Source organism: Rousettus aegyptiacus, unplaced genomic scaffold (assembly GCF_014176215.1).
Source record: "Rousettus aegyptiacus isolate mRouAeg1 unplaced genomic scaffold, mRouAeg1.p scaffold_m13_p_16, whole genome shotgun sequence".
Lineage (NCBI taxonomy): Eukaryota > Metazoa > Chordata > Mammalia > Chiroptera > Pteropodidae > Rousettus > Rousettus aegyptiacus.
Window position 1 is genome coordinate 11,883,804 of NW_023416291.1, and position 21,003 is coordinate 11,904,806.

General features: G+C 47.0%; 1 protein-coding gene across 1 annotated transcript in view; it reads right to left on the reverse strand.

The window, feature by feature from the left end:
• Positions 1-21,003, reverse strand: part of RNF150 (ring finger protein 150) — a 178,930-nt gene that overhangs the window by 22,368 nt on the left and 135,559 nt on the right. Inside the window, exons 5-6 of the mRNA XM_036233509.1 lie at positions 17,400-17,496; positions 10,620-10,830 (exon numbers count right to left, since the gene is read on the reverse strand). Coding sequence (XP_036089402.1) covers positions 10,620-10,830; positions 17,400-17,496 — 308 coding nt within the window. The remainder of the gene's footprint in view (positions 1-10,619; positions 10,831-17,399; positions 17,497-21,003) is intronic.

Below are 21,003 nucleotides of genomic sequence, written 5' to 3' on the forward strand. Positions count from 1 at the left end.
AGCTGATGAGTTACATACTTTGTATGTTAAAAAGTCTCTTAGTGGACTTTCTACATTGGGAGTGTGGGATTCAATTGCTGCAAACATGGAGGTTTGTATCAAATGGGTACTTCCAAATTTTTGCTCCAAACCGTCCCCTGAGGTTAAACTTATAAACACACAAACAACATCAAGGCTTAGCAAATCAGAAATTCTTCGTTCCTCAACAGATCCTTTGTCTGGAAGTCTGTATGCGCTAAGATTACTGGTGGGGCGGCTGCCTATGGAATACAACCAATAGATAGCCATGTGTGGGAGGACATAATATGACTTTCTAGGAACTGACAGTAATGGGTTGTTGATTGATTGATGGGCTGCCTAGCGATGATGCTGATAGCCTGAGAGATTTCTCTGTAAATGGTGTTATAAGGACCGTCATCATTTTATATGAGGTCACGGTAGTGAAAATTGCAGTTTATAACTCAGTAGTACTCAAATGATCAATTAGTGAGAAAGATAAATAATGACAAGCGAGCGTGCAGTCCGGCTCAGGAAGTAAAGTAATTGTGATAATTGAAGACGAGCGATTTTCATCCCCACAGACAAACGGTTTGGGATCCACCCCAAAGCTCACAGGCCTTGGAACCTGTCTGAGATAGGTGCTGTGTAGATCTTTTTATATCAAGACGCCTCAGTTGCACCAGTAAGCACCTGACACGTGTCTGTCCAGTGTGTGCGGTGGGGACAGAGATAACATTTATGATTTATCGAGTGCCAGGCGCTGAGCCAGCAGCTCTTATTTATATCGATTCATTTCACCTTCGTGACAAACCCGTGAGGTGGATTTTACCTGGATGATTTTAAAGACGAGGAAATTGAGGCTCAGGGAGGTTAAGTGAGTTGGTTACTAATTCAGCGGTCAGCCAGGGTTTAAGCGCAGGTCCGTCCGGGGGCCGAGCCATCCTGTTTCCCCAGGCCTGAGTTATCTCTCAGTTGGGTTGTGTTCACTCATCGTGGGTTCATGTTAAGGTTAGTGCCGAAGAGCTTCGCGTGAGCTGCTCTGGTTTCTGGGTGGTTGACTTTCTGACGCTTCCAGGGCGTCTGCAGAAACCGATGCGCACTCGGGCGCGAGGGCTCTCTCCGCCGCTTTCCCTCTCCCTGCCCTGCTTCTAGCCCCCCGTTTCTGCTGTGTACTCCAACATCAGTGGTGATACATAATAAATCATCAATCGATTTCTACAAGGCATTAATTAGTCTCCCGCCTTCCTCGTGATGAGGAAACAGTTTAGCATGTACGCTCCTGTCGCATGGGGGTAAAGTCACAGTGCCATCCTGGAGGAGCTGGCTCTAGGGAGTATATATAGATATAGATAAGCTTTTTCCCCCTTTTCGTTAGCAGACAAAATGCAAATGTAGATTGCAATAGTCTCTTCCACTCCTAACTACTGCTACTGTTGGTTTCCTTAAAAATTCGGCATATTCGGTTGTTCAGCTGATTATCGAGTGTAACTGTATGCCACAAACTGTGTTGAGTTTTGGAACATGAAGGTGTGAAGCCACAGTCCACATTCTATAGGGACCTTTCAGTTCTATGGGGGTGACAGATGCTTTCTCAAGAAGTCGTAACGGAGAGAACTGCTTGAAAGGAGACAGTCGTAGGAGAAGGCACGCCAGATCCTGCTGGGAGTGGCGGAGAAGACATCTCAGGGACACGGCAGAAGGGCGGCGTAAGCTGGCCGGCGGAGGGAGAAGTGTCAGGGGCAGCGTGTCTGGAACCGGGAGTGGCCGAGAAATGCTTCCGTGTGAAGTGCCAAGTGGGAGCGGCAGGAAGTCCGGGAGAGATAGGCAGAGGCCCAGGGCTCAATGACTTGCTTAGAATAGCCAGCTTGGGTTTGGTAATAAAAATGTTTTGAGCAAAACAACGAACTAAGACCAGATTTCTATAGATGATTATATTCAGGACGCGAGATCAGGACAGACTGGAGAACGGTAAGACTAGAAATGGGGCGGGGGGGAGGGGCTGAAATGGCAGCCATGGCGAAAATCAAGGAGAGGAGAAGGTCCGGAATGAGAGCAGTGGGGGAGGGGATGGCAGCGGGAGACGGACTCAAAAGGCGGGACGACTGTGGCTTGGGGATCGTTTGACTACCGCGGAAAGGATGTAGGGTAACCACCATCGTCGCCTTGAGCACTGGGAAGTAATTTCACTGTAAAAACTGAAGTCACTGACTTACAAAGCAAGATCATACACCAGTACACTGAAAATATAATACGAATGTAGCATGCAATAAGGAGACACTCTTAAAAGTTTGGTACCATTCACATTTTCTAAAGCCAAGTATGCCTTATAAGGCCATAATTTTCACTATAAGAAAAAACATATTTTGGGGGTGGCATGTGCGATGCTAATAAAAAAATGTGTGGATTAATTCTTCAATGGCAAGTCAGCTGACCCTTTTAGTTTTTCCTTACTTTTAAATGTAATTTTTAAAGCACATTAACTTAATTTATTTTTTATTTCATAAGAACATAGTTTAACAAGACGGATAGTAGTTTATCTTTTACTTTATCTCTTACTCATACTATGGGAATGTTCACTCTGCTGTGTTTTTAAATTCCCAAGAGCTCTTCCTCATCCTCTGACCATTTCTATCATCCGTTTCTATCCCGCGGATGCACTATCGTCCCAGATCTCTGTAAGGATACAGGCGATGGTTCATAGAGTCTTGTGTTCTGAATCATCTCGGTGTCTTCAGAGTTCATTTTTATCTGTCCTGTCCTCCCTCAGATTTGGTGTCTTCTTACAGCTGTCTGGCCATTCTTGCTTCCCTCACATTTATGAAGGAGGCACCTGGATTGAGCATGCATGGGTGGGGCTTGCCAGCTGAGGAAGAGGTCTCCTGTGGGCCTATGGCAACCAGTGGGTGCCTCGGGATGGGGAGGGCACCTGGGGGGGCCTTTTAAATGCTCTTCACAGTCAGTCGCCCAATCATCTTTTGAGCACCATTCTTTACTGCATCCTCCCGGGGCATCATGCCCTGTATCCCGAGGCTCTGCGGAGCTCAAAGCGTAAAACCACGTTGGAGGTACCCTGATTTCAGCTTTCTCCACCTCACTGAGAGAATTTCTACACATCTGTGTCCCAAAATGTGCTGACAAATTGTCTGTTGTCATCTCCTCTATGTTCTTAAGAGTCCATGTTGGTTTATACCTTTTGAAAGGTTGGCGGGACTTGGTTGGGTAGCAGAGATAAACACATGGGTTCAATCTGCCACGTGTGGCTGGAACTCTTCAGTTGCCTCTAGGTGGTGGTTCCTTTACCGGGACAACCAATCCCGATGCCCTTGAGTCTTCAATCACCTGATACGGGCACGTTTTAATTCAGTTTTCAACTCTGTCCTGTTGGAATGGGTTGTACTGTGAGCTGCTCGGGCATTCCTTTGGTAAGGAACCAAAGGAATGGGGTCCAGCATCGGAATGAGAATTGAGCTAGGGCAGAATCTCGATTTATCTTCTTTCTTTTGGAATAAATATTACTGTTTGTTTCTATTGTACAAGAATGCTATGAAGACAGAACGAGATATTATCAGCGAATTATGTTTTGAGATCATAGGAAGAATCATCAATCAGTGAATCAATCAGTGTATTTCTCTCTACTGGTACAAGAGATTTATTTGACGACTATGGAAATGAAAGTGCAGAGAAGGTAAGCAACCGGCCCAGGGGGGCACAGCTAATTGGGGGCCAGATCAGGACTATGGGCCGTATTTCCTGTCCCTGGCGAGTGTGTTTCCATGACATCATCTATCCTTAAGTAGCTCCAGCAATGTTCTGATAGTTACATTTTTTTTTTCCTGAGGCACTGAATTTTATTTCTGAACTATTTTGACTTCCAGAGCCAATTCTTACGTCATCCAAAAGGCATTTTCAACTTTTCCTGCTTTCTTAGCCTCTGAAGGATGGAACTTCCCCACAGTTTGCTTTAGAATCGAAATGCAAAGAGAAACTCTATCTTATTTACACTCCGCGCTCCTCAAGCACTGAAAAAGTGCTGACCTGCCAACTGTGTTTCCTGCCATCAGCTGCCACCTCCCTGCTAAGACCCACGTTCAGTGTCACGGTGTCTGGTAAAAAGCAGGTCCACTGAGCAGCCCTTTCCCTGGCTCGCTCACGGACCAGCTGCCTAGCCATGACACGTCCCCAAAGCGAGTCAGCTTTGGGAGGGATTTATCAAATAAAGATGGTGCCATCAACTAGTCACTGAGGATAGGAGACGGTCTCCCAGAAATGGATGGACTCAGTCTATGGGCTGAGTTTGTTTCAGGAAGACGAGTTTCTTCCAAGAGCATAGCGTGTGCCGTGTCCAGGCTGAGAGCTCCGAATGGCAATACATCTGTGGTCTAAATCGATGAACTCTCCCCCAGGCTGTGTGTGAATCTGTGGATCCTCAATAGTCCCTGTCCGAGGCAGCAGACATGCAAGACCGGAAAACCCCAGGAGTCTGGCCCCATGTGGGCTTTCTTGGAGTGACAAGTGTTTTTAATCCGGGAGGAATGTCGTCATGGAAAACCAGGCAGCTTGTGAATTGGATAGCTGCCATCTGGGTCACTTGATGATCAAGGCATGGACTTATTGCAAAGATCTTTGCTTTTCGAACAGCTGTCCCTCTGTTGAAGCTGTCATTTGAGCTGGTGAGGCTGAGGGCTCAGAAACAAGGAGGTCAAATTGCTCCAGGGACCTGGTCCATTACGAGACACGGAGAGACGCGGAGCTGACTGTGGGGAGCAATGTCCCAGTCGGCAAATGCTTCATTTCTGTAGAGGAGTCGTCCACCGTGGCTTAACTATTTCCTGAAGGGGAGGTGACAGTGTGGTCTGAAATCTAAAGGCCTGGCTGGTTTTATTGTCTGCCACATGGGAACATGCTCACAGATCAAAGCCGTCATTCTTGCCAGGGCTAATGTGAATTTTATGGGCACCAGGGGAGACCATTCTCTTCGCTGGTTCCAGACGGTGTATTTATCCACAGTTAAGAGTCGCTGCTTTGCCCTTTCAGACTTTGATGCAAGTCCGAAAAGCAGACGTGGCCATTCGCTCTTGCCCTGCCTCATAAACACCGGAATGCTTTATCTAGACGTGTTTATTTCTGGATACACTAGTATATTCTGCAGTCGCATAAAATCTGGAGATTGCTGAGTGTAGCAAAGTGTAGTTAGTTGCACACTTGAAACAGAAATGTGATATTCATGCCAACTTTCCCTTTTTCTCTCATTTGCCCCGATCCAGAGGTTCAAAACAGGGTTTCTCGTTTCCATAGTTCAGACTGTGGTCAGAGCAAGCCCAGGGGCATTCATGACTTGACTATAGGCGTTCTGAATGCTTCATCGACTACTCCCTAAACAATAAGCAAAGAACTTAAAAAGTGTGACAGTGAATGTCATTTTTGGCCCAATTTTAGAGGAATGTGTCTTTAGCAATGAAGAATCCCCAGAGAGGTTTATCCTGCGTTCCTCAAATGAGACAGTGCGGATCATCCCAGACACACAGTCTCTGAATGAACTCTCTGGAAGCCTTTTCCAAAATTAGTCTGCGGTACGTGTCCCTGGAGCACGCCTGCTGATTGCAGGGATGGCTGTCAACGATGTTTTTTTTCTTTCTGAAAATGACTTTTTTTCTGGGTTGCTGTTTTAACTGTGCTGAGAAAATTATTTTTGCCTCATGAGTGCATTTTGAAGAGTATGAGCATATATATTTTTTTCACCGCCAAAGGCTGACCTATCTCTAGATTCTTTGCAAAGAATCTACGAGCTAAGAACATGTCGTCTGGCGAAGACCATGAAGACGCTCAGGAGCCCATTCCTCCGTACCGTCGTGGGCCACTTCCTACCTCTGTTTCTAGTGAGGAGATGTGGTCAGCCTCCCCAACTTCCCCACCTCCTGCTCCCTGCCCACTGCCAGATGTACAATGGGTACGAAGGGGAACCTGTTCTGTGACCTGTTCTTGACCCCACTGCCCATTCCAAGGCAATAAAAAGGAGAGAGGGAGAGAGAGGCGGGGAAACTGTGAAGAGATCGGCGGTGGCGAGAGTGTGGTCATGCTGCATCCCACCCCTCTAGCCAAAACGGTAGAAAGGGGCCCCATCCCATGCTCACGCCCAGAGTGGGGTGTGAGCAAGGGAGCCCCGGAGGGGATTCTGGAAGATGCTCCCTGTTGGTGAGACTTGGGGAGAACTGACCCAACCCTTAGAAAAGCTAAAACAGACTGTGGTCTTAGGTCTCCTTCCTGCCTGGGATCTGGAAATGGACGGCCTAGGTGGGGTCAGAGGTCAGAGGCATAGAAGGAACCGATCATCCTTTTTAAAAATTTTCCTGGGAACAGACTATATTGGAGAGGCCTGTCAGGGCAGGTGATGTGTGACTGTCTCAGGGCTGGCCACGTGGGACAGTGCAAGTTCCTGCTGGAATTTTCATTCAGGGCCAGGGGAATATTAGACCCACTCAACTCAGCTGTGGCCGGGCAGCTAAGATGAAGATGCATTTTGAATACGACACAAATCGCTCAACCTGGTAGATACACTGTGCTCCCCCCACGGATCGGAGCTGACAGCAAGTTAGCAAAGGAGGTTCCTCAGAGGGGCCCCATGCCACGTTTCATTTCGGCGGGCCGAGTTTTAGCAGTAACTCATTTGTACTGCTTTCTTCTGTAAAATCCGAAGACCAGGTCTCCTGGCTGAACGCTTTATGCCACGTGTGCCTCAGAATGTACTGCGGCAGGTGTGAGACACCTTGATTCTACCCATCTCTGGGTCTCTCTCCAGCTCCGAGCTCCCTCCACCCTCCACTCTCCACCCCAATGGGCTGCTGGTTGGGTCTTTCTGGTCTGAGGTGAAGGAGTGGCAAGTGGGTAATGACCTGGAGGCATGCTAGAGAGATCGCTGTGTAGCGGTTCAATACAGGAGAAGGATGCTGGCAACGATGACTTCCATGAATAATAAAGGAGCGCTTTCCGGCCCTTCTGGGGAGACGTGGAGTGGCCCTGAATGTTTTTAGAGAGGGATGAGAGAGTCTTCCTCTCTGCGTCTTCTCTAGTCCCTCCCTCTCCAGAGTCTCCAAACACCCAGGGCTTTTGTTTAGCTGTGTTTTCCTTTGTTCCTAAGGAATTTTTTCCCTGGTGAAGCAAACCGAACAATCAAACAATCGGCAGCCTGTGCTTAGGGAGTCGGAAGGCAAAGGATGTTTTTGGTGGAATCGGGCAGGCAGATAAGGGCTGGTGAGTGACATCTGGACATTCTTACAAAGAACCCCGTGCACTAAGACAGAGGAGAAACACTGTGATTTGGGGCTGCCATGTGAGGTTATAAAAGGTGGAATGTCAGAAGTATTAAAGGTATACACAGAGAACGTCTTTCTCCCAAATGTCAGACTTGCGACAAGTTTGAATCCTTTTGCTGTATAAATGCTTCTCTTTTAAAAAAAAGTTTCCTGCGAGCTGAAGATGATCCTTTAAAGTTGGATTTTCTCATCTTCCCTCTAAAGTGTTCTACACTTTCCCCCGGAGTGCCGAGACGACTTTTACATGCGTTTGATCGACTGTGCACCAACATTCTTTGCCAGGAAAGGAGGAACAGAGACACAGATGAGTGAGAATTCCAGTCGGAACCACTCAAGTGTTTGATCTTTCAGAGATTTAGAAAACACGGAGGAAAAGAGCACATAAACGAAGTGAGAAGGGAGCGAACAACTGTGTTCCTTTTCTCGCCTCGTTTGTCCTTTGAGCAGAGCATGGCGAAGCTCTGGGCCCTAGACCCAGGGGCGCCTTTGATTCTAGCTCCGCCTGTCTCTAGCTTACGACCTTGGGTCAGGTACTTTAATCTCTCTGTGCCTCTGCTTCTGCATCAGTAAAATGGGGATAAAAATAATATGTACCTCACAGAGTTGTTGTGAGCTGATTGTTTTATTATGTGTGCGTACATATATATATGTGTGATGTATGTATGTGTATCTGTGTGTGTGTATATGTATATACATATATGCAGACATACATACATACATATATGTGTGTGTGTATATATATGTATATATTTGGCTTTAAAGGTTGTCTGGTGGATAATTGGTGTTACATATTTGCTAGCTACTGTTATATCCTCATTTTCTAGTAATTTTCTGGGTCTGTAGAGATGTGAGGTGGGAAAAAATAATGTGAAGAAACGTTAGGTTTAACCTTCAGTGGGTTATTTATTTGTGATCTGTAGCAATACTATTCCAACTACCCTTTTTCCTATGATGTTGATGAGAACTTGAGTTTTGAGTTTTTTCACTCATTTGTTCATACATCTGTGTTTGTTCATTTATTGATTATTTGAGTTAGGGCACAAGGCAATTTACAAACCTGTAGAGAGCAGAGAATTTTCCCCTAAAGGAACCTACAGCCATATGGTTAATGGTATCAACCATTCGCATCTACTCAGAATGATTATGTTTGATTTATTCTGTTAAATCCCCGTAAGTAAAACGAGTCACAAATAAATGGTCTAGGAAAAACATTTTGCGAGAAAAAGTCAGTTTCTGTGCCACGAGGCTGGTTCCTCTAGCTGTACACACATATGCTGTGCGTCTTCGCTCCACAGACGCGGTCTCTTTCTCCTCGTGTCTCTGTTTACTAATACCTTCCTGAAATTCCCTGGTGCTTTTCCTTCCGGTGTGGGCAGAAGCTCCCTGCTTCAAGCGTATATTAAACACGTGTATCCCAGGTCATTCGATAAACACCTACCGAATGCCTGCTGTGACCTAAACACTCTGAGTCTATTTTAGGCAAAAACAGTTTAGGGATTATAAATTATATGGACACCGACTATAATTTTCTATTGCATTTTTGGATGTATTTTAACCCACAAACCATGCCTGTTCGTTTGCCATCTGGCCTTTGCTGAGATGTCTGAAGCATGCAGCCACTTTTTGAAATAAGAAATCTAACAGAGGACACAATGTCTCTTGAATATTACAGCTGTAATATGAAAAAATCATATTACAGCAAGGAAAGTGGTGGAGTTTTGACTTGGTTCTTCCCACGGGCTCAGAAAGGCTCATACCTTGAAGGGTTTTGAACTGCTAGCAACATTTTCATCAGGCCCTACAATATGCTCACTGAGGCCACTAATGGTGATATAGCTCAGGTTAACCGAAGATATCCAATAACTGGAAATATTATGGGACAATCTTTAACACATCAGATTTTGAAGAGTTACTACAAAAAATGTAAACCGTTTTGGCTGTATTGGGTTAAATATATTACTAAAATGAATTTCACCCATTTTTCCTTTTAGCATGGCTATAGAAAATTTAAAATTGCCTTGTGGCTTGTTTTATATTAATATTGGACAGCATCGCTCTAAAGAAGGTCTCGAAATCTTTCTTTAAGGACTTTTAATGCTGAACGGTCATTGTTTCCATATCGTGGTCCTTATACTCTTATCTGCCGAAAACTAATAACTCTGGCCTGGGCAGGTACTTGCTAAGTTCGCCTTGGAGTGACTTTCTACACGGGTCCTGCGAAAGTCCTACGGGTACGATGCCCAGCGTTTGACCCCTATGGCACTGTCTCAACTACATCAGGACAGATTATCTGGAAATGGCCCCAAATGTCAAAAGCGATTATTTCTGGGTAGTGGAGTGCTGAGGAATTTTTAAATTAAAAAAAAATTTTTGTCTCCATCTTTTAGTCCTTCAATGAGGACCATTGTGTTTCTTCATCAGAAAAACGCGTATATTCAAATTTCAGCATGATTTTATAAATTCTACAAACATCACCAACATGTAAAAACTCAAAAGAAAATATCTCAGAATGCTTTAATCTGCATGTCTATATTTCTATAGCAAATAGATTACTTCTATCTAGGGAAAAACACACCTTATTTAAAAATTGTAGTATCTACCCACCCTTTAAACCTTAAACCTAAATAAATTTATGTGATGATTTTCTTAGAACTGCCGAAGTTGTCATTTCTACTGCATTAGACTGAAGAGTAAATACGTTAGGTTTTAGCTTCAATTATGATGCTAATCACAGCTATTTTAATATTTTTATAACTACCATCGAACAGAGCAGTATTTAGAGTCTATGCAAGAGGTGGTGAAGAAACCCGAAAGGTATTTGAATGTGCTACTGTGTGCAGGGGTTTACGCTGTACTGGGAAAATGTTCACCTAACGGGGGGCATGCTGTCCAGGGCAGCACGCTCAGGAGGGGCTGCACACACACACATACGCGTGCCCACACACGCACACCCCACACACACTCTCAAACTAGTCAGGGGTGCCGTGCCCAGTCCCATCCCCGCTAAGCATCACCTGCAGTTGCTTTTCTCACCTGCCCTCCACTCTCAGAGGCCAGACCCACTGCCTCACCTGCCCAGGTACCCTGGGGTGCACGCGGAGCTGTGGGGAAGGGCCAGGCACGATGCCAGGTACGCTGTCTGCTCTGCTGGCTCTGGAAAGAGCTGGGCTTCTAAAGGCCTGTCAGGTATGATTGTTTAGCCTGACGATGCTTTTTTTTTTCCCTTCTTAGGGAAAAGGGTCTTTTTCCAATTCCCATGAGGCAACAGCCCTTTCGAGATATGGCACTTTTAAGCAGTGCAGCACTTACTGTTGGTAGAAAAGATGGCTTCTCCCTCCTGCGTGGTGAGGTCCGCGTCCTGGACCACCTGCAAGGCTCCCACAGTCCGGACCGCGGGGTCCAAAGTGACCGAACTTTCATTTACGGTCGTGTCGCTTGCGCCTGTGATCTGGTTGGTTGGCGGACCTCCCAGAGATCCCTCGAAGTCGGTGGGCAAGTCATCCATGCAGTCGGCATTGGGCTGACAGGGGCAGAAAAGGACCCATCTTACTGCACTGTCAAGTTTGAGATGCAATGTCTATGGCCTAAACATCGTGTCTTGATGGAAAACTAAGTTCTTTAGCATTTTCATCCTGAATCACTTTATTTAAAAATATATCACATACAGTTCCATAGTTAACATGAAAACATCTCCCCAAATTTCCTTTCCAAAGGTTCCATTTAGATCTAGACATAAGGTTTTAATTCTAGGAGTAGCAATACCCATACGTTAATATGATTACGTAGGGGGCATAACATGGCATTTATTTATAATGATACAATGATAGCCCTTCCTTATATAGAGCGTTCTCTCCTCATTTAGAAAGTAGCTGGCAGCCTGATAGCTCCCCTCCAAGACCCAGGCATTGTTTGCAAATATACTGAGGACATGAGAAGGGGGACAGAGTCTGACTCATTGTGAATTATTCATCAGAGATATACGCACACACAGACACACACACACGCACGCACGCATAGGGTGAGGCTATTTTGTCGTTAGACATAGCTAAAAATGAGCTATAGAATAAAGTCCTACTTACTTAGCATGCAACCGATTACACATTCGTCAAATCCTCTAAATTAAAATCTTAGACTCACAAACTAGAGCAAGACCATCTAGTGTAATTAGCCACTAATTGCAGGGCTTTTCCCCCCAGTGTCTCAATGGCTCCATTCGAATCCCACAGAAGTGGGCGCGCTCTGCTCTGCCCAGCTGCCTGTGTCGGCCAGCTGTGTTAGACTAGCCCATCGCCGGGCCACGTGGCAAGTTTTGCTCTCCGGTCTTAGTTTTGCTGTTTGAAGCAATACTGAATGTATTTCTACGTCTTCCACAAACAGCTTTTTATTTTTTTATTTTAATTTTCCAATTTTCTTTTCCATCTCAAAGGAGTTAGTTTAATTCTAGGCGGTAGAGAATTCAGGGTAGAACAGACTGAAGAACACACTTTGGGAAGATTCTGAGTGGGGCGGCCTCACAGCTAAGGTTGAGATGGCCGAGTGAGAAGAAGAAAAGACACGAGCCACTGAATGACGATGACGATGATGATGATGATGATGACGCTGACTTAATTTTTACCAACGTTTATTCTTAAATGCACAATGGTCGCCAAGACAACACTTCATTCTAGCTATATGTGGCAACAGGTGTTATGGCAAAGAATCCAGAGGTGAGAACAGGCATGGAATTAAGGATCGCCGTTGCCCTAGGCACAAGGAACGGCTCACTTTTGGCCGACTTCTCAGTTCCGCCTGTGGCCGGGGGCCTTCCCTGCAGCCCGGGCTTCTGGACCCCGGGGGCTGCTTCTGTTCCTCTTTTGGCTTCTGCTTGACGGCCTTATCTTCCTCGTGCATCTCGTTGGCCTGCTTCTTGGGCTGCTTTGGGGGCTTCTTCTTGTCACCTTTGCGGCGGGACGAGGTGCCCGCCACCTCTTCCCCAAACCCTGCCACCGGAAGCCTGCAAGTAGCTTTTTAAATGACCGTTATACCTCTACCCAAATTCATAAAGATTATTTTAAAAAGGTGGTGGTTGAGAGATACGAGCTTGAAAAATACTCATAGCTCTTAATTATTCTTTTTGTTCAGGTCTGAACATCGCCATGGCCTCGAGTGCCGATGATTACATGGTTTTGCACTCTCTGCGGATGAAGATCAGGGTGGGCAGGAGTCGGTGGGATTCTGGGTTGACGTGACTGACTTAATGCCACGGTGACTACACAGTGTTCGAAGTTCATTGAAAGAGAAAATGTACAACTCAGGGACCGGCGGAGAGCACGAAGCAGGAAATTCAAAGCGCTGGCCTCTTGTCTCGGTTTTCCACTCTTCACCAGTCCCCCGAGCGTCACAGCTGGCTCTCCAAGTCGGCCGGAAATGCCACCCTCCCACAGAACCCTCACATTCAGCTCATCCCCCTTTTCTCGGTATTCCCTTTTCTTTTTGCCTTCTTCGTCTCTATGGAAAGCGAGTCAATTCATCGAAACTCAGGTCGTTGCAAGTCGATTCACCGAATGGCCGACCCACCAAATATCCGGGTCGCGACCCTGGCCCTGAGCAGTTCTGTCATGAACATTTCTCGTCCCGTTACTGGCCTCCCAGTCTCCCTACTGTTTCCTGCCCAGTATATTCCACTCTCCACTCTCTCATCGGGGCACTCTTTTTAAAAAACAAACCAAAAACACAGGTTCTTTTCTCCTAAAGGATGCGCCACGAGCTGAGCAGCAGAGCAACACAGGCACCGTGCAGTCTCGCCCCAGCCTCCTCCTCCTGCTCCCCGACCCGCCGCCTTGGGAACACACGGAACGTCCCACATCCTCTCCCTCAGAGCTTTCGCTCCTGCCGTCCCTTTCCTCAGGATGGCACCTGCCTCAAATACGCCCCTCTCCTTTCCCATCCCAAGGTCTCGACGTCACCCTCCCGGGGATCTCCTAATCTCTCCTCAAGTCCCAGGCCGAACGCCACCTTTTCCCAGCAGGGTTCCCTCCTACTCTGTTCCCACTTCTCCCACGCCGTCACGCTCCTTGGTAACTGCGTCTGTCTCACTCGCCTAGTCCACAAGCTATTTTAAAATCCCAGTTTTACTGAGATCCGATTGACGCGTAACATGGCGTCCGCTTACGGTGTACCACATAACGACTTGATATATGGATACGGTGCAAAATGATTCCTAGGATAAGTTTAGTTAACATCCTTCATCTTGCATAGTGACACATGTCTTCTCCTGTGATGAGAACTTTTAAGAGCTACACTCTTAGCAACTTTTAAATATGCGATACAGCACTGTCAACTACAGTCACCGCGCTGTATGTTACACCCCCAGATCTGATTTACCGTATAACTGGAAGTCTGTATCTTGTGACCGCCTTCACCCACTTTGCCCACGCCTCACCCCCTGCCTCTGGCAGCCGCGGAACTAACCGCCCCTCGAGTTATTCTTCACTAAGAGCTCCCGCGTGTATGCGAGATGCCCGTGATCATAAACTTCAGTTTGACGTTCTCTTGTTAACCTGTCTTTTACAAATCTAATTCATAGGCCCCAGCTGGAGAACCTAGGATGGTAGAAAGAAAAATATTTCTTTTTTTCCCTCTCCGACAGTATATAAAGATGCTTCTAAACAAAATTCACTTGTGTGTAGGGTATCGGAGAGGAAAAGGTTTCGCGTGCGGATACCGAGGGTTGGTCTTTCAGCCATAAGCCCCTGAATGAATCTACATATGTAATGACAATTGATATGCTTTCAAGATGAGTTTGCTTGTTGATATTGTACCTTTATTTATTTTTCTCAAAATAATTTTATTAATTTTGATGCAGGGTGTTCAATTTTAACTGTGGCCCAGTAACAACAGTATTATATCTTTAACAGAGCAGGGAGGAGAGAGAATGAATCTGGTAAGACTGCGTGGTAGCAGGCGGGAATAATTTGGTTTAGATATAATATTTAATACATCAGCCTCACTGAATCCCGCGGTTTATATCCACTCGAAATGGTTCATCGAATAGAATATTTTGAAAAGAAACTCAGTTTATATGCCTCTACGAGAAATTACAGTCATAATGTTTAGTAAAAGATGTCAAATACCATCTGCAAATCAGTACGATACAGGTATTTAAATTCAGGTTAGCATGGGGGAAACTCCTCAAATCAAATCAGCTGCCAAAGAGTGAGGGATTTGTAAATATACCAGCTACACAAGATCTTCCACATACAATAGGCATCCTATTCATACCTGAATAATAGTGATGGAAGAAGGCATTTGCTGGGGTATGAAAGACCCAGTTTACATGGTACCTTAGGGGCATATTCAGTGACACCTGTGTCCTCCCATCCTATAAAGACACACCTAGGCCTGACTGGATAGAAAAGAGGGTGAAGCCCTATAATGTAGTTAATGGGATGAACACACCTCTGACAATGAAGGACTCATCCCCTTCACGCCCTACCTTTGAGTGTTTTATTTCTCTTGGCAAAATATAATGAAGAAAAGATACCCATTGTGATGGGAATTTTGTGATCCCTGAGTTACGCTTTCACTCTTTAGTTCATTCTCGAGAAATCTACGTAAAAAATGAAAACATCCCCAGCTCTTAGCTTTCAACTTCTATTTATGTGCTTTTATAGTACCAGCAAGAACAAGGGAGATTCAGTTAAAAACAACAGAAGCAAACGCAAAGGAAAAACGTTAGCTCTTATATGGGAACTATCTAGTGAATCAGGATTATAACCCCGTCGTTCGTGGGTGGACCTCGTTCAAAGAAGGATCAGGGCGAATTTCAAAAATACGGTTCTGAGAGTGGCAGCCTTCCAACTCTGATGGGTGACGATGCCGAGGGCAGTTATTGAGCCCTTAGCATATGTAAGAGAGAGAGAGAGAGTGAGCCACAAGCTCTTTGAAAATTCTCTTGGTTAAGAAGAAGTGGAGTTTCGGGGGTTTAGGAAAACCATAAAAACAATTTTTTAAGCTACATAAAAAAGGCTTCAGGTAGCTATAGGAAGTGCTTGTTATTTGAGAAGGCTGCGAGCTTGTCCAATGACACACAAAGTTCTAAGAATGGAGTTGAAACTTTATCTCTTCGGTATAATTTAGGCATAATGATGCTACCCGGTGACGAAGGACAGAGGAGAACAACATCCAAAATTCCTGCCAGATCCAGACTTCCGTTATCATCCTCGAGGACAAAAACAGAGAAGCTTCGGGGAGGCACAGAGAGAAGCCATATGCGTCGGGGCTTCGTGAGGAACAGCCTCTGACGAAGGCATGCATTCTTCACGGAGGATGTTCTGTTCTCTGGGGCGAGCCTGGATGTGTGTCACATTCCTGTTCAGCGGGCCTTTAAGAATCCTTGGCAAAATCGAAAAGATGCTATGGATGTTTTTCTGGAAGTCAAGCGTGCTCAGCAAAACCCTATCCAGGCTGGACAGGCATCGACTCTGGCCAGAAGGCCCTGCGACTGAAGGGTCTGTTATCAGTTTTGGAAAGAAGCCAAGTGGCCACTCAATAATTCTACTTTAAAAGCAATTAATAGCTGTATTCTCGACTCATTGACAAGCAGCTTCTGGAGAAGCTGTACGTCCCCAGGAAAAGTCTAGAGTCAAATACGATTTTGTGCAAAATTTGGTTTCATTGTCCTGATGGAGCAGCATTGGGATCAACGCTTAGAGCTTTGAAAATATCCCGAGCAACGTGAATTCGGTCAGATGATGTCACCGTCTCCTTTTAATCGTGAGTACGTATTCTAGAGAGTTCGGAGACCAAAGACGCATATACACACGTGCAAGGACACACACACGTACAACCCCCTCCCCCACCGCCTCCCTCATAAGAACCAGTTATAACCAGAAATGCAAAACGCGTAAACACTGAACTCATTTTCTAAATCACCAGTATGTGGTAGAGAAGTTGGGTTTTTACTAACTAATGTTTCGTGTTCACAGTAATTGGTTTTCGCCTTGACTGCATTATGCGTTTACAGCTGTGGTCTGGAAATCTGATGCACAGCCGTTCAAAAGCCAGCTCCAAGGTACAGTCACACAAGTTGATTTGTGTGTGGTCTATCGACCGTGAGAATCAGCATACAGCCGGCATGCAGGCAGCTGGTGCAGGGAAGAAAATTCATTCAACGCACGACATCATAAAGCTTCAGGTGTGCCCTCTCCAACAGTCACTCTGACAGTCCTAGAATAATTAGCCCTTTGGCATTGAAGAAAACCTTTGCTACCTGATCTGATCCTTCCTCCTCCAGTGACATCTCGGGACTATTAACCGTCTCTTTATTCTCTGCCGTTAGCGCAGCGCAGTGGGGGCGGGCACGCCGGACGCTGGTCTCCGCACGCGGCCTGCCGCGCTTCTTCCGGACAGCGCCTGTATTTCTCTGACATCTCCCTGTGCAGCCCGTGGATTCGGTGGCCTGGCTCCCTTCCTGCCCTCACACAGCAGACGGCGTCTCACCAACCCCCAGTCTGTGGCTTCGCTTGCTACAGTCCTGGGAAAGTCCCTGGAGCGTCCAGCCAGACAGCTGGTGGGATTCTCTGTGCACGGGACGGGAGGAGAGACTCGATTTTATAAAACGTGACCGAGGCACCGGCCTGATGGTCGCATCCCGGCAGCTGGCCTTCCCTCCCGGTGCTGGGAAGAGCTTGTTTCCTCTTAAGCCAGGTGACTCTGGGGCAAGAGCAGAAAGCGCGGCCTGCAGATCTCCCTGGCGACAGTGCAGAGGTAATGACACAAGAGGAAATCCGCGAGCAGCCGGCCCGTCGGCCTCTGCCCGCACTCACACACTGCGGCCTGGAAGAGAAGCCTGCGAGCTGCACAAGCAGCATCGCGACCCACACGCACATCGAATGGACACCGTGAGAGGGTCATGCTGTTCTCAGACTGAGAAAAAGTGAGCGAAAAAAATGCTTTCAGACACGGGAATTCTCTTAGGGCCTCACCGGATGACACCACCGCTATGGGATTGAGGGGGGCAGAGGACACCCGGGTGTGAGGTTTCCTCCCTGCTGAGGGGGTGATGCAGAAAGACAGACGTCCCGATGCTGGAGGCTGGGCTGTGCTTACCGGGATCCCTAGGGCTTTAAGAATGTTCATCTTGCACATGGGGCAGGTGCGATGGTCTAGAAGCCAGGGGTCAACACAGGACTTGTGGAAAAGATGCCTGCAATGAGAACCACACATCTTAGAGCGGCGGCAACTGCAGAGACTCCCTCGTCCACCACAGCCCAGAGACCCGGCCAAGGTCCCTCAGCTGCTCGGTGGCAAGAGCCAAGACGCAAACCTCCGTGTGCTAACACATGGGCCAGTGCACTTCCTGTCACACAGGCCCGTGGCGACACAGCCAAAATTGCTCTGGGTCCCAGGAGTGTCCTGTATGGTTCCACGTTTCAGAAAATGTGGAGAATGCAGAAACAGAGCTTTCTCTCCCTCAACAGGAAGACTGTTTCTTGGGAAGAATGCACGTGGTGAAACCTGCAAGAACCTTTCCGGAGAACGTGATCGATGCTGCTTTTACGTAAACCTGAAATTTCTTTTCCTACAAACAGAAGATACTACAAAACGAAGCCTCATTTCCATTAATATTCGGGGTCTAACACGAAAGGGCGGAAGCTTTTAGCAACACGAATGACATTTTAAGTTTTTATGGCTGCTGGCTGTCAAATCAGAAGCCGGAGTGAAAGGTACGGTAACCTTTACTGTTTGTACAGTGGACGTGCTCAGCTCCACTGCATTCCCTGAGCCCGTCCTTGTGGGCCCTCGCCCGAGTGGCAGCATGAAGGGGGTGTTTAGCAGCTGCAGGAGGGCCTCCTGCATGAACTTCCTCTCAACTTGGCTCTTAAGAGACCCCTCAGACATCGCAAGGACCACCGGAGCCAGAAGCTTCTCACTCACAAGACTCCAGACCGCTGGCAGAAGGAGCCAGAAGTTCCTGCCTGGGGCAAGAAGAGAGAGACGGTCTGTCTCAAGCGTGAGGGCTTCCTGAGGACATTCCACCCGCGCCTGACCCCTCTCTCCTCTGCGGGTCTCCGTCCCTCCTCCCACTTCCCTCCTCTGTTATTCTGACAGCTCTACCAGCTGCCTCTGCGTTAGAGGGCTTTGGGCTCACGTGCTTGAAAAGGACCACCTCCCCTCCCCCATCAAATGAGGCATGGGTGCCCAAAGGGACCTTTTAAACTGAACTTGAGAACTACCCACTTGCCAAAGATGAGATTAGCTGCATACGGGGTATAATCGGACTGGTGATTGGAAAGGGAGAGTAGGAACTTAGATGTGTCATTGCGTTTGCAGATTATTATTCGGAATGCCCCGCAGATTTGCGGCTTGGAAGGTATATGTCGCATTCATTCATTCATTCCTTCATCACGCATTCATTCACACAGCGAGCAGTGTGTGCCAAGAACTACACTCCTCGATGGGAATGTCGTGGTGAGATCTGGCCCCTCCCTTGGGGAGCTTAATAGGAGAGACAGACATTAACACAATAATATAAACAAACTACTTAATGATGACAGTGCTACATACGACATTAGAAGAACAGGAGTTTTTTTGGGGGATGTGGGGGGCTTATAAGTGGGAGACTTATCTTAGCTCAAAGACACAGGGGGAGGGGCCCTTATTAAGGGCCAAAGCTGACCTGAGGACCACACAGATACCACACGAAGGGGAGCAGGGAAGGAGGAGGGTTTTCTAGGCTGGACGCTGGCTTGGACGAAAGCCCTACTGGGCACCGGAAGAAGATCAGTCCCACGGCAGCAGTGGGGGGCTGTGGGGTGGGGGCGGGGTGATGCTGGATGGAGTCCCCGCCTCCCCCTCCGCCCCCAGGAATACCACCATCCCTGAGCTCAGGCTCTACATTCAGGAAACACGTTCCTCATCTGAATTTGCTCACTGACTGGTGCCCCTCCCGGGGGGGAAAACGTCAAACGCTCTGTCCCTTCGATCGTTCTGTCGAGTCTCCGGGACACACGCCGGAGTCAGAATGACAGACACCCATCACTTGCTGTTTCAGCTTGAACAAGTCACTCAACAGCCTGAGTCTCATTCGCGCATCTGTAAGGTGCAGATGCATCTACTCACGTAGAGAGGGCTTCCCTGAGGCCCAGTTCACAGACGCCAGTAGTTACTTATCCTCCAACACACTCAGTTATTTCTCTCTATGCACTGGTCCTTCTTTGGGCTCCTCTGTGATGGTTATGGCCAGTCCCATGTGTCACTAGGCTAGTCACTGACACGTTCATGGGGGGGGGGGGGTGTTTTGTAGATGTGATTAATGTCTATAATCAATTGATTTTAAATAACGGAGATTATCTTAAATAATCTGGGTGGGCCTAATGCAATCAGTTGAAGGGTTTTAAGAGAAGAAATTCTGCCTCAAGAAGACAGCATCGCTCCTGCTCAGTTTCCGGCCCGTAGGCCAGCCCTACGGACTCCAGACTTGTCCTCCCCTGTCATCACATAAGCCAATTCCTTTAAAATGTATAGTGGGACATATATATCCTCCGATGAGAATATAAGCTCCATGAGTGCAAATTCCGTCTTTGCCGAATTCACTGTTGCAGTCCCGGCATCTAGAATAGTTCCGGGCACAAAGATGATGCTCAGGAAGCAAGTGCCACATACGTGGATATTTATTGAAGGCCCCGGCACGCCTCACTGCCTGCACGTGGCTCTCAAGTCGCGCGCACTCCTCCTTCCTAAATTCCTCTCACATTCATTGCTTTTCTGTCCTCAGTGTTGCTCCCTCATTCACAGTCTCATTACCTTTTCCCTGTATTATTGCAGTAACATCCAAGCCGGTCTCCATGCCGCCAGTTTTTTTTTTTTTTCTCCCTGTTCTCTTCATCCCACTCAATCTTGCCAGATTTATCTTCCTAAAATAAAGTATGAGTGATGTCACCTCCTGGTTCCACTCTGTTCTGTGCTAGGAGCAGGGTACCAAGATGAGTAAGACGAAGTCCCTCCCTTCAAGACAGTGCCACAGTCCTCAGGGGTTCCCCGGGACTATAATATAAAGGCCAATGGAAGGCCACTACCCTGGATCCATTTTCTGGCACGTCTGAGTGTTCCCAGAACCGGTTCCTCATCTGTGAAATCTTACCTTATGGGTATGGAGTTTGCAAGTGTGTGTGTGTATGTGTGTGTGTGTGTGTGTGCGCGCGCGCATGTGTGTGAAAGAGAGAGAGAGAGAGAGAGAGAGAGAGAGACGCCCATAAAGTGTAAACCTAAGACCTTAATTGTAAGCCGCTGCCATTAACTACACCACTATTGTATCTTATTTTTAGATATTGTTATTACTCTGATTTCTACTTTTAGAATAAACTTTCTAACGTCGAAAGCAAGTAAGTAACTGTGAACTTTAAAAAACTCGAAGGGGGAACTACGGGCAAAAAAGTGCTGAGATGGCCCACTGGATGATGATGCTGATAATTAACTCACGCCCACTGGTCTCTAGCGCCGTATTTCTGGCGTTAACTGTCCAAGATGAAGACTGCAGTCTTTATAACTGGGATTGTGAAACAATTTTTTTCCCTCCCCAAAGCGAAGAAAAATAAAAGGCACTGGGCTGCATAAATAAAGGAACGGGGACGGAGCGTGGAGTTCGCACCGACGTTTAACAAACATCTCCAAGGCGGAGGCGGTCCCAACTCTCCCCGGTTGTACGATGTGC